This window comes from Camelus bactrianus, chromosome X (genome assembly GCF_048773025.1).
Source record: "Camelus bactrianus isolate YW-2024 breed Bactrian camel chromosome X, ASM4877302v1, whole genome shotgun sequence".
Taxonomy (NCBI): domain Eukaryota; kingdom Metazoa; phylum Chordata; class Mammalia; order Artiodactyla; family Camelidae; genus Camelus; species Camelus bactrianus.
In genome coordinates this window covers 30,061,831-30,076,065 of record NC_133575.1, presented here as the reverse complement: position 1 = coordinate 30,076,065, position 14,235 = coordinate 30,061,831, and the positions used below count along the sequence as shown (strand labels likewise).

The window sequence follows — 14,235 nt, the reverse complement described above, 5'->3', positions numbered from 1 at the left end:
AGTTTAAAGATAGGAAGAAGACACAAACATCCTGCTTGAATCCTCCCTTCTTATCCAGACCTTTCATTTTCAAATTTATATAGTGATGGAAACCTTATTTCAAATTCTTTTCCTTAGACCACAAGTGATCTGCAAGTCCCTCTTTGTGACTCTAGTCTCCTCATGGCAGCAGCTGATAATGTTGCCCTCACCCCTGTTGCTGTGGGATGACACCACCAATAAATCAGTAAATGTTAGCAGGTAAGCTTTTTTAAAAAAAAAAATACAGACAGTTCTGGCTTTGCACAGCAATGAGGGACTGTAAAGAACAATTAAATCCGAAACGGTTCAAAGCAACCTTAGCAATCAATGGAGAAAATCACAATTGTTTCGTGACTTAAATTTTTTGGTCAAAACATTAAAAACTCTCTTATTGTCAGTTATAAATGATTAAGGAAGTGAAAAAATTAGTAAAATTGATATATACTTGATACACTGTAATTTAAAACATTAGAAACATTGAGAATTAGTGTTTTATTTCTTTGTGAAATCTATCAGGAGTAGTTTGAAGAGTGTATGTGTCTTCTTATTGTCTAACTTATGATACAGAGCAAGGATCTTTTCTGTGCTGTGGTGAACTGTCATACTCCTTTCTAAGTGGGTCAACTTCCAACATTTTATCCTTTACACTCCCAGTATTGTGAAATCTCTCTGAGAATTCCTTTTATGTGAAATGTTTTGCTGGTGTCACTTCCTCTGGAACATCTTTATACTTTTTGTCACAACCTCTGTCTTCATTTACGTAAATAAGTTTATCTTCACTAAGTTCCTCTGGCTGCAGAGATAGAACTCCTCGAACAGTAGTAGGGTCAACAGTCCCACAGTCAGCTATTTCTTCTAGAAATACATTTGCATCTGATTCAGAGTGAACTGCCAGTGTTACCATTTTTTATTTCTCTACTGCACTTTCATCTCTGTCAGACAATTCCCTCTTTTGATTATCCATTTTTATAAAATGTTCCATGGACTTATCAATGGGAGAAAAGAAGGCAGAACAATCATACTCTTTGCTTTCTATATGTGAACTGAGTAACAGCTGCACAGTGGGCAATCACCAACAGACTTTGAAAGAAGTGATGTGATTGGTCACTGATCATGATGCACACCTGTGATTTACATAGTGATTTGCAGACTGAAGAGCTAGCAGTGAAGTTTTTACTTTATGCAGCTACTGACAATTAATTTACCATGGCAACTGAAAATTGACCTGTGTACTTGGAAGACTGATATTATTTAGCTGAACTGTGATAACTGAAATTCCTTCATATTAGGACCATGCAAAGGAAAGACTGCCTGTCCTTGAGATGCTTTCCCCTCTTAGGACTCTTTTCAGATATCACTCCCTCTGTCCAGAACACTCTCCCCTCAGCTCTCAAGGCTGGCTCTTTCTCATCCTTAGGCTGGGGGCTTAAATATCACCTCCTGTGAGATTCCTTCCCTGACTGTACTAAATAGTCTCCACTTTGCTTTCACTTTTAACATAACACTTGTCACAATTTTTAATATATATTTATGTGTCTGTTTATTGCTTACTTTTCATCTCCCCATTAGATTATATGATCCACGATGTCAGGGATCCTACCTGTTTTCATTCATTAATATATCCCAGTGTTTATTGCAATGCCTGGGATACAGTAGGCATTCAAAAAATATTTTTTAAGTAAATGGGTAAATGAATGAGGCAGAAATAAATCAATTTGTATAAGAAATTCAGCCAATTTCTGGGAATAAATTTGGAGAGATTTGCCATGATGGATTTTCAATGTCCTGACTCAAGTCTGATGACAAAAAAAGATACCAAGAGCCCCCCAAACAGAATTAATGTTAAGGCAAGAGCAAGTATGGGCCATGGCCCAGGCTGAACGCAAGGCCTAAGAGTCATAGAGGAGAACTGACTGTAGCCTAGTACGTTGCTAAAGCTTACATCCCCTAGGGCTCAACCGCTCCAGTACGGTATTTGCACTACTGGGAACAATGGTTGGATATATGGATGTGAAACAAAAGCAATATAACCTTGGATCCTAAGGAAAGCAGTCTGAGTCAAGTACAGAAACCTGGAAAACTGGGAAGAGGACCTGGTGAGATAAGTTTGTGCCCATAGCACCATGAGGGCCAAATCCGAAGTACATTAATAATGAACTATACCAAAATTTTGGTTACCTCTCTCCATGAACCCCTTTTGGACAGAATAAGTCCCCAGGGTTCTTGGGGACAAAAAGGGTGGAGAGGTAGGTCTGTACCTCTGTCGTACCAGCCTGTGAGTGCTCGAGTGGTTAACTGGAAACATTTTTTTTAATTGTACCTCAACTGGTGAAGAGGGTCATGCTGTTTACACCACTGAAAAATCATTATAGTAGTCACCACCATTCTCAGTTCTGTCCAGGAGGTGGGGCAGGAAATGTTGGCTTTGGGAAAAGAGCTGTTTTTCATAGATATCAAGAGCTAACCAGGAAAATTTATCACTGGAAGGAAAGCAAACACAATGGTTCCAGTTTAAATTCCTATCCTGTTTACTATGTCCTCACAGACCTCCCCTTGGCTCCAAAATGGAGCTGCCACACCTTGTTCCCTAAGCTACTTAAAAATTAGAGGAAAGTAGACAAGCTCCACAGTTGTACCATGTTGGCTGAAATGCCTCCACCACAGGTCCCCCCATTTTTTGTGGTCTGTATCAAGCATTTCCTGCTTTTGGGGGATAAACCCACACTCAAGTTAGCCAGATCAAACTGCTGGCGTCAATGGCTCTTCAGTTCTCAAAGAGACCCCATGCTTCAGTTGGAAGCCACTTATTCTAGTTCACGAGCACCTGAACCAAGGCCAGAATCACTGTTTTAGTGTTCCCATAAAATGCTTGGTCTCCTTGTACTCAAGTGTGTCTCCTTGGTAAACCAGATCTAAACCACATTATCATTCTTCAGCCAACACATAACAGGAAGGATACAATATTGGAGAAAACAATGGGAACCACGAACAGATTTTCCGTCAAAACTGTCATTGCAGTCTAGTTGAAGCTAGAGCTTTTGAAAACGGCAAGACTCGTTCATTACATTAATTTTATCCCTGGAAACCCCAAATTTCCGGGATTTCTCAACCCCAAATCACTGAATGCTAAGAAGTCAGGCCAAGGTAATAGTAGATCCTTCTGTTAGCTTTACCCAAATATCTTTCTAGCTAGAAAATGGAAGAGTATTCTGTATGGCAGAATGAAACCTTTCATTGCTGGAATCTGCATTTTCCAACTGTAGTAAATTGTTTGGAGTAAGGAGGTGGGGGGACCTGGATATGTTCCCTTCTATAATTGTATTCTGTTGGAAGACAAAGTGCTTAATTCGACTAAAATGTGGCTCATCAGAAACTGACTTTTCCAGAATAGGAAAAAATTCAGTGTTAAATGATATTTTGATCCCCATGGAGAATTTGAGATAAAGACTTTAGCTTCTGGAGGCATAAGAGAGGGCTAATGCACCTAATGGCTGAGATTTTGGTTTCTTTAACATTGCAAACTGATACAAAAGGCATACTTTCTTGGTGTTTTTTTCTTCTTTACTGAGATATTTTGGTTATATCTTTAAAAAAAAAGAAGGATATTGTACAGGGGTAGATTGGCCGACTTGATCAATTTGGAAGGATCAAAATAGTCAAAGCAGTGGAATGAAAAGTTCAGTGGGTTTAAATATTCAAATTCAAGTCCTAGTTCACCCTATGACCTTGGGAAGATCATTTTCCATCTTTGGCCTTAGTCATCTGAAAAAGTAAGAAAATGAACTAAAAATCAGTAATTCTTCATGTCTTTGTCTTCCACAACACTCAGGCAGTTTATAAACACAAGATTTCCCACAGGCCACACAGAAGCCATCTGAATTCTCAGTGACCTAACTTTAATTTCATCCCTTTCTTTCCATCTTGGAAAGCCATATTGCAATGCATGCAAGGAAGAGCCACTCTATTTTCACAAAACCCTTGAATCTGATCCTATTGATTTGGAAAAAATGCCCAAATCATTTCTAAATTTTCTTCATTATTAACAATAATAATAATTTATGAATAAAAATATACTTGCAACCTTCCTCACTGTTGCCACATGTTCCTATGTGATATAAATTACTATTGATAACTGGTTTCTAAGATACCTTAGGTGGTCAATATTCAAAAATCATGGAACTTTCCCCTCAGCTGAAAATTGAAGCGTGGGATGAGAATTAGCTTTGTGCAGACCTACAGTCAAAGGGTTGGAAACCCGAAACTGTTGAAAATCTGTGGCTGCCTCTGTTTCTTTTATCAAAATTAGTAAAGTTTGAAATTACTAAATTACTGAAAATAACAAACTAGAAATAAAACCCCAAGTCTACTGTTGGCCAAGGGAAACATCATGCACGACCCCATTCCATTCCTGGTCTCATGCCTTGTATAGTTCTCTGAAGTCAAGAAATAGGTTTTATAAAAGGCATTCATTTTCAGTTATGATGGAAAATGTGAATAATCAAAGAGAACTGTTTTCTCTCCTCTGCGCAAGAGCACAGATGGCCTGTAATCACTCCGTCTGTGTGTCCACGTGTGTATAGATGGGCATGTGTGGGATGAAGGGGACATAATGAGATCTGTAAGCCCTTAGAGAGGTCTGGAATGAAATACCTGAAAACTAGTCACCTCCGGCTCCAATCCATAACCTCCACAGAATTGGGTGGCTTAGCTCAATATTCTCTGAAGGAATTTCTATTTGTGAGATGAAATTGAACCACACTTATAAATTGGTCTTCTCTGATAAAGAAAGAGATTTTTTTAGTGGTTTCTTTAAAAGCTGTAAGTGGTTTCCTTAATAGGCAACAAATCATAGGACACTGCCTATTATCCAAACACACAACCAGGCTCTAGGGCCTTGTTTGTGAGATGAAAAGCCTATGGAATGGGTGTTTTTAGCAGTCTTGGTGTCTGATCCTGTTGATTTTGTAAAAAAAAAAAAATTAATAATAATAATAATAATAATAATAATAATAATAATAATAATAATAATAATAATAATTGTCTAAAAATGATTGATCCTGTGCAGATGGCTTCAGCCTCCCTTGAGCAGTGATTTTATCATGTCTATGGCGCTATGGCTGCTAACTTTAAAACTGTGCAGTCCCTGTTTGGTAGCATTGCCAAACCCTAACCACAGAGTTCCTACTACTCTCTAGTGCTAAACTCATGTGGGATATTTTGTAACAAGGGCCCTCCACCTTTCCCAAGAGGGACGGGGAAGAAAAGGACCCCAAATCTCTGGAGAAGGCTGAAAATCAAAGTAAAAGTACCATATAGGCAGAGGTGACGGGGAGATGTTCTCTGTTGTTGAGGGGTCGTCAAAGGCTGTAGGTCTTATTGGAGATCAGCAATTCTGAATTCATCTAGCTGGCAGGTAGTGTGGCTAACTAAAAGAGTAGAAAAGAAAAATACTCACGCTACATGAAAGTGACATCGTTTCAACAAAATGTCATTTTTCAATGGAGACTCATGTTCTTAAGTTTCTAATAACATGAGTGCTTCAAGGCTTTCATATTTTCAAATTGCAGGTATGGATTTAGGCTGATTTAGCCATGCTTTTGCCTTAGCCCCCAATCACTATGGGAGATGGCTAGCCAGGATTTTCAGAATCGTAGTCTGGCTACTAGACATAGAAAATAGAATATTAGTAAATACCAAAAATGCCTAAATATTTGGATGTGATTTTACTTGCAAAAATTTAACCTATACTAATGGTAAAAAATGAAATCAGTCATCACTGTGATTTTCAAAGACGAGTATAAGTTTTAGTTCCAAGCTTTGGTTATTCATTCAGTTGATAATTTCCAGCTCAGTGATGATTCTTTGTTAAAAACTATGGAATAAAATTTCATCACGCCTTTACCTGGTATAACTCAGTGGGATGGAATGAGAAAATAATGAACATGCGTCTGTTGCGTTATAGTTTTCACACACATTATCTTGCTGATTATTGCTAGACTGTGACTTCATGTGTCTGGAATGAAATAGCTTATTTACCTTATTTACCTCTATATCTCCAACACCTTGCTTAGGGCATGGCATGAAGTAGGTTCTCAATAAGTATTTATTAAATAAATGATTGAACCATCCCGTGATGTAGGCTGAGCAGTGATTACACTTTCTCCCATGTTATAGGTGAAGCAACACCGCAGGAAAGGTTAGTGGCTTGCTCAAGGTTGTATAGCCAGCGAGTTGAACCCAGTTATTTAGTCTCTAAAACCTGAGCTTTCCTTCAGATTCTGGGCTTCTGTGGTCTAACTCTGGCACTAATTAGTAAACCCCATAATCCCTCTGGGCCCCATTTACCTTATCTGTAAAATAAGAGAAGGCATTCTTCTGTGGCTCTGAGGCCCCAACTACATCTGATTCTATGGGCTTAATTTACAGTATTATTCACAGTGTTGGTCCGGCTTCTGAGTGATGGTCATGATGGAGTCCAGAGAGTCCAGAGCTGTCAGGTGGCCCAGAGAAGGGATGCCCAGCGCCACTTCCTAACAGTGGGAGAAAACTTCAGACTAGGAGCTTCCAATTTTAGAAAGTCATTGAGGTCGTTTTGAGGTTGGTTTAAGTTGTAAAGAGGCATTGGGAAAATTCAAATTGTTAACATGCAACTACTCTAGAAGCTCTCTAGCAACAGTGTCTGAATCTGATGGCCTTGCTTAACTCATCACCCCGTCCCTGTCCCCACAGACACACTCCACGCCATCTTCCACCATACGCATGCCCAATGACTCTGAGCAGGATATAGTTTTTATAATGAATTCGTCGGAGATGGACTCCTTTCACATGCTATGAACAATTTCAGAAATAGATTTCAGATTTGGATTTTATTCCCAAAATATCATTATCCTCATCACATACAAGGCTTCTTTGCAGCAGCTTTGTAAATATTTATCTAGCCATTCTTTGGGATCTGTTTTTCCAAAGAGCAAGTCAGTCCCCATGCCCTAGAATGATATATTGTTTTCAAACAAACCCAAATACAAGCTGAAGGCCCTGTGCAAATTAGTTCCTCTAATTTCCTGCAGCCAGTTGCTCCTTTAGAATGTACACAAATGGAAGATGTCAAGAACATTTAGTCTGTTATACCTGCCACAGTTACCCCCACCCCCTACCCTCCGGCGCCCGGTGAAATCTGATTACAGGGGACTGAGCAATGAAAGCTCAGCTGGAATTAGAGACAGCTGTCTCCAATAAGGGTCGAGCCTGGCACTACACCCTGCAGAAAGAGGCTGTAGGAGGCTGCACTCCTCTGCAGAATAGAATTTCATTTATCACCATGGTTCCGAAGTCAGACTCAACTCTCCGACCATCACTTACCGAAAATTTCGAACCACGAATCTGGGACCATTTCTAAGAACTGCATTGTTCAACAGGATCCTCAAATTAAACAGCATCTTCTTTTGACAGTGAAAAGGATGATTCTGTGCTCCTGCAAACGCCTCACCAAGGTCGCCAGTGGGGTCCACGTGAAAGCTAAGAATGCTTCCAATTGCAGTGAGAGAGCAAAGGTAAACATCACGCTTCAACTACCTTATCAAACTCCTGGTTAGAGATACTGCAGGGCAGGGTACAGGAGCGTTTGAACTTTAAGCCAAGCTCCACCGCTGTGTATTTTTTTTTTTTTTTTTGAGAAGGAATCCTGACTCTTTTGGTGCCCAGACGCCTCATTTTTCATAATATATTTATGCTGTCACATACTTGTACAAAATCAATTGACAAGTACTCATTGAGCGGATAATATATGTAAGACACTGCAGTGCTGGCTGCTATGAAGGTACATAGAAATAACTCACTCAGAAAATGTGAATTGGCAGTGCAAAACCCCAGGTGTAGATGTGACATCCCTGAGTATTTCCAGGGGTATCACTTTCCTACCCCTAAGGCCCAGCTTTTCCACAAAAACAAATAGGAAGATGTATCCTGGAAGCTATATATATACATATATATATATTTGGTAGAAAGAAGCTGGAGTGGGGATAGAGATGCAGTTAAAAAAAATCTCAGTCCTGGAGCTTCCATTGTGCCTTGCACATAGTAGGTCTTCAATAAATAAGGAGTTGCCTATTAATTAGAGCAGAAACCCATAATCTGCAGAAGTGAGGAGGGGGTTACCAAATGTTCCTCCCCTGGCAGCCTCTTTGGATCACTCAGGGGCCATCTAAAGCTTCACACTCATTCATTCATCCAAAGTTATAAATGGGATAATTTCCAAATCTATTCTGTGTCAGATACTGGGCTAAGCTGGAATTTCAGAAAAGGAAGATGATCTCACCTTTGCAGAGTTTACAGCTCAGTAAAGGTCACAGATTTGTAGAGAAATATCCATAATACAAGCCCATAGGGGAGGTCCAGATAAAGTGCCCATTGCGGGGAAGAGGGCATACTCTAAGCTGGGAAGGGTGGGAGGCAAGGGAGGAGGGCAAGGGAAGCACTTGCTAGACATTTGTGGAACGCAAAAAACAAGTGTCATTTCAAAACCAATTATGGCCACTTCAGGGGCAGGGATGGTCGTGATGTCATAATTCATATTAGCAGGGAAGTAAATCTTGGCACTATTCTCTCCTACTTACAGAGACTGATGTGGGATAAAGAGAGGGAAAGACAAATTCCCAAACCTCTGCCACATCTTCTGTTCTGGAAAGATTATTCCAGGCAGAAGCAAGTGTTTGCAGAGGCATGGAGGTGAGAAGGCATATAGCAAATGCTCCACGTGGGAGAATAGATGGCTGCTTTGTTTGAAAGGACCACCTTAAAGCATCATCGAAGAGGCAAAACGGGCCCGTTGTTGGATAGGTTTTAGAGAGCAAATTTGCTCTACCTAATACAGGAAAGGAAACTGGATGTTTGCAGGGATATTAAAAGAGAAGAGGTTAAACTGCATGCTAACACAAAGCCCATATCTTCAGTCAAGTGTGCTACCTACACAAACAGTTCATATGAACAATGCTTGGAGAGAAATCAAGAAGTGTCTGCAGTGCTGTGGTAGGGAATGCGGGCAGCACTTCTGAGATGCCAAAGCAACGCAGAAACCCTTAGTTCTATGGAAGTAGGAGTCAGTCCCCCAGAAAGGACTAAGAAAAACTTAAATGTCCCCAGAACCCCCACAGAGATGGGAAGAGAGGAGTGTACCACAAGTGGGATAAGCTGAAAGGCAAGTTCACTGAATCTCAAAAGACAAGCATCTCAACGGACATCTGGGTCATAGGTGGAAAAACACCATACAGGGTTTGACATTCATCCTCAGAATTCATTCAGGTGCTCTTCTTGACCCACTGTGTGACTCCTCTCATATCTCTTCGACTGCCTGGTTTAGCTCCAGACCTAGTTCCCTTTGTTCACCCAGCCCTCTATTCACTCATTTCTCTCTGCTACCAACAATTGTAGGTCGGGTCTCTGTGCTGGGTAGGCTCTGAGGGATATAGTGATAACCAGGAATGATGAGTCTCTTCCCACATAGAGTTCACCATTTGGAATGACTTCAGGTCACAACTTCTGTGTCAGTCCCCTGACCCCATGACCCTAACCAAGAGAGTAAGGCTTGTTTCCTGCTCCCTTGCCTCAGGCCCTGTGGAACCTCCAACTTGACTTATCCCTCATCCAGCTTCCCTGGGGTTGGGGGTTAGATGGGGTTCCTGGAGGACATGGCACTGATCCTTGATGAATTGGGAAGAATTGGGGAATTGTCAAAACTAGAGGAGGCTACAAAGGATATTAGAGCAAAGGATGGAAGCTGTGAGTAGACCCAGAGGAAGAAACAAATAGGGTGTGTGGGGTACCAACAACTGGAGGGTGGATCCACTCCATCATTGACAATTTAAATGAAGCACTGTACCAGCAAGCCCACTATGAAAAACACAGAACCTTTAGTGTCCATGTCCTGCCTGTATCTCCTTGGCATTCGGTCTTCCTCTGCATACCTGCTGCTTCTTAATGCACATGCCTACAGCTGACTGGCTGAGGGTAAACACCTCAGACTCGTCATCCCGGTGTGGGCAACCTCACACACAGTGTCTTACACACTTGTCCGAAGGTCCTCAGTGGGACTAAGCCTCCATTGCCCACAGTAATAACCTGCTGATCAGTGTACCCTTTATTAGCTGCCTTCCTTCACTGTCTCACTTCCCTCCCTCCCCTACATGTACTTCCTGGGATCATCTCCCAAATGAACCACTTGAACCCAAATCCCATTCTCAATGTCTGTCTCTGTGGGAACCCAATCTTTGCCCAGGTCTACCCTCTCAACAATTTTTCAATGCTCTGCTCCTTATTTTTCTCCCAGGACCTCCTATCTCTGATTTGGTACCTGGGCTTTCAAGTGTCAACATCTTTGTACCCTCTACCATAGGAAACATTCACTCTCAGATTTGTCACGGTTACCCTACAACTGGTGGTATGCTGGTAAATATTTAATAATCAGCTCTTCAAAAAACAAACAAAGCTCTGATTGGTGGCACTGACCAATTTGTGTGATATAAATTCTCTTACCATGGACAGCTTCAAGCTGCCAAAGTGACATCACTGAACACAGAGTTGGAAAGAGAGGCCTTCAGATTGGCTCTTGTAAGTCATTGTGAGCTGGCTCCAATAACCATTGCCAACAACTCCCACCAAAAAGGAGAATTCTCTCAAGATTAGGAAAGGAATAATGGAACCAGATTGTTGAGGGCCTTGAAATCCAGATTATGGAGCTAAGAATTTAATCTACAGTCAAAGGAAGATTATTAAAGTTTTAGAAGTGGAGCAGACAAGGGGACATATGTCATTATCTGCATTGTGTTTTAAAAAACTTAATCCAGCACCACTGTGTAAGAAGTACAGTGCGGATAAAATGGAGGCCAAGAGACAGAGGTTATTGTGTTATAATAAGGGCCTGAGCACATACTGGGGCTGTGGAAATAGAAAACTAGGGGTGGATGTAAGAGAGATTTAGGGATTAGAATCCACCTATCAGAACAATTGGTTGGATATTGAGAGAAAGGAGGTGGAAAAGTTAATGAGACTCCAGGATTTCAAGTTTATCCTATCACATTTGAGTCTAAAATTCCAAATAGCCAAATGACACCTTTGGGTGTTAGTTTCCTGACATTTAAAATTTGTAAGCATCACATATGAACTTGTAATATTTCTTTGAAATTGCTACTGTGCTTCCCTAGTGAAATCTAAACACTGAAGATGGAATCAATATTATGTAAAAGAAAGACTTATGGGAAGGATGGTTGAAGATCAGATGGGATCTCTGGCTGAGTCACTAGCTGTTGGTGAATTTGACCAAGTCACTTGACTCCTCTAAGACCCTCAGAGTCCTCATCTGTCCAGCTAAATGTTTTATAAAAATGGGCTATTACACTGCTTGGGAAACTTTAACCTGCTAACCAAACATGAGGTATAGTGTCTAAGAGTCTTGACATAGCTATTGCCAAAGATCTATTGCAAATTTGAGCTCTGTGCAAATAAGACATATGGCTGTTACTGCAGTAAGAAGTTCTGTTTATTTCAGAGTGTTGCTAATTACATAAATACTTTTTATAGCTGGTTGTCTGGAGTTTTAAGATCTTGAGAAACCACAGTATTTGCATGCAGTACACACTTTAGTTACAGACTCTGCAGGATTGTTGCTGGTAATCTATCTTCCACTGGATGTGAATAAAGACACATGTATTCCTGTCTGAGACCAGTAGCCATCCTGTGACCATGAGGAGAAGCAGCCTTAGGATGAAACTGCGATTTGGCAGAATGAAGCAAGAAGGAATCTTTGTCATTCATGACATCATTGGGTTGTAAAATCAACCAACCTCATGACTCTCCCTACCACTGGACACCTTGTTACGTCCTTTTTGCTTAAGTCACTCTGAATTGGGGGTTTTGCTACTTGCAGTCAAATGCATGCTAACTAATACATAATTAGGCTTAGGTTTTTGAAGGTTTATTTCTCCTGTAACAGCAGGGAAAAAGTGATGTCTTTCAAAGGTGTGGATTCTACTTCAGAACTTATCATTTGCTGGTTGAATGACCTTGGCCAAGTCAGTTTCCTTACCAGCAGATGGAAACAGTATTCTTTTTCTCACCTTTTTTTCTTTTTGGTTAAATGAATCTATTTAATATGCTTTGTTATTTTTAAATTTTTAAAATTAGCACACAGTAAACTCAACTCTTTTTTTGGTGCACAGTGCTATGAGTTGTAACACATCTATAGATTAATGTAACCACCACCACAGTCAGAATACAAAATAGTTCCATCTCTTCCCAAAACTCTCCCTTAAATCCTTTTGCAGTCACACCCTCTTCTCACCACTAATTCCTGGCATATTGATCTTTCTCTCTCTTTATACCTTTGCCATTTCCAGCATGTAACATAGATGGACTCATACAGTATGTGATCTTTTGAGACTGATTTTTTTCATTCAGCATAATGCCTCTGAGATTCATTTGCATTGCTGTGTTTCTCATTATTTTGTTCCTCTTTTTTGCTGACTAGTCTTCCACTGTATGGATATATCATCGTTTGTTTATCCAGTCCCCATGAAAGGACATTTGGGTTGTTTCCTGGTCTTGGAACTTATGCACAGAGCTGCTACAAACATTTATGTATAGGTTTTTGTGTGAACATACATTTTTATTTCTCTAGGGTAAATATTTAGGAGTAGAATGGCTGGATTATACAGTAAGTGTATGTTTAACTTTTAAAGAAACTGCCAAAGTATTTTCCAGAGCGGCTGTACCATTTTGCAGTTCCCCCAGTGATGTATGAGAGCTCCGATTGCTCCATGTCCTTGTCAGCACTTGGTTTTGTCAGTATTTTTCATGGTTGCCACCCAGATAGGTATGTAGTGATTTCTGTGGTTTTAATTTGCATTTCCCTAAAGGCTAATAATGCTGAGTATCTTTCCACGTGCCATTCATACGTCTTCTTTGGTGAAGTATCTGTTTGTTGTTTAATTGTTTGTTTTCTTATTTTTTAGTTTTGAGCATTCTTTATATATTCTGGAGACAAGACTTTTATTGAACATATGATTTGCAAATATTTTCTCCCAGACTGTAACTTATCTTTTCATTCCCCTGATGGGGTCTTTTGCAGAGCAAAAGTTTTAAATTTTGATCAAGTTCTTTTTATGGATTACACTGTCAAAGTTGTATCTATGAACTCTTTGCCTAACCCAAAGTCACAGAGATTTTTTTCCTATGTCTTCTGAAATTTTTAGAGCCTTGCAAATTACATTGAGATCTATGATCCATTTTCAGTTAATTTTTGTCTAAGGTATAGGGTTTAGGTTGAGGAATGTTTTTTGGGGGGTAGGGGGGAGGCATAAGAATGTCCAATTTCCCTTTTCTTAAGAGATCTCTATGTCCTAGGTCATATGTAATTTGCTGAAGAATCCAAAAAATCCTTTGTGTTAATGTCCCTGGAGTGCTTCATAAACTGTAAACCTGTGTCCTGTTATAAGAATGTATTCTTATGTGGCTTGGATCTGCACGGGAATTGGCAAAAGAAAATAAATTAGAATTATGATAGTGAAGTAAATCACTCATCAGCTGGCTACTATTATATTCCTCTCCACTTGTAAATATGTCAACCACAGAGCTCCTGATAATCTGAAAATTACTTTTTAATTAACAGATGGTAATGGGACTTTGTCAAAATATTGATTCAGGGGTGTTTTCTTGCTACATCACTGCTAAGTATTTGTTCAAACATGTAGGCCCTCAGGGAAGTTGTGAAATCAGTGAAGATTATCTCTGACCCGCTCTCCACCCCCTTTCCCACCATACCCTTTCAACTGAGGCATATGAAAAGGGTAGACAGGGTCCTCCATGAAGACCAAAATTCTGAACCAGAGTGTGAAATGCTGATCATCAAATTCAAGTGTAATCTCTCTTCTCTGTTGTCTTATAAACCACATGTCCATTGAAGTCATTCTTCTGTTAATCATTTACTCCGTCAGTTGTTGATTTTAAACAGAGCCTAGAATTTTTTAGAGCTTAGACAGGGACAAAAAGCTTGAGTTTTCAAACCTGGTGCTCTTTATTTTGTAATCTGGTAAATTTAAGTGTTCGAAAACAAAATTGGGAAATTTAGACACAATTTATGAGGTAGGGAAAGGGTAAATAAATATGATCCCACCTTTATGTCAGTCAGATGAGTTGCAGAAGGCAAGGTTATCTTTCATGAGCACA

The 14,235-nt window shown here is 40.0% G+C and overlaps 1 protein-coding gene across 2 annotated transcripts in view; it reads right to left on the bottom strand.

The window, feature by feature from the left end:
* OTC (ornithine transcarbamylase) overlaps positions 1-7,600 on the bottom strand; it is a 54,721-nt gene extending 47,121 nt beyond the window's left edge. The window contains exon 1 of one of the 2 annotated variants that reach the window (XM_010949527.2): positions 7,381-7,600. In XM_010949527.2, the coding sequence (XP_010947829.2) occupies positions 7,381-7,457 (77 nt within the window). In that variant the 5' untranslated portion in view covers positions 7,458-7,600. Of the gene's footprint in view, positions 1-5,330; positions 5,454-7,380 lie in introns of those variants that run through there. The other variant, XM_074358914.1, reaches the window with a different exon arrangement.
* Positions 7,601-14,235: the final 6,635 nt, after the last annotated feature.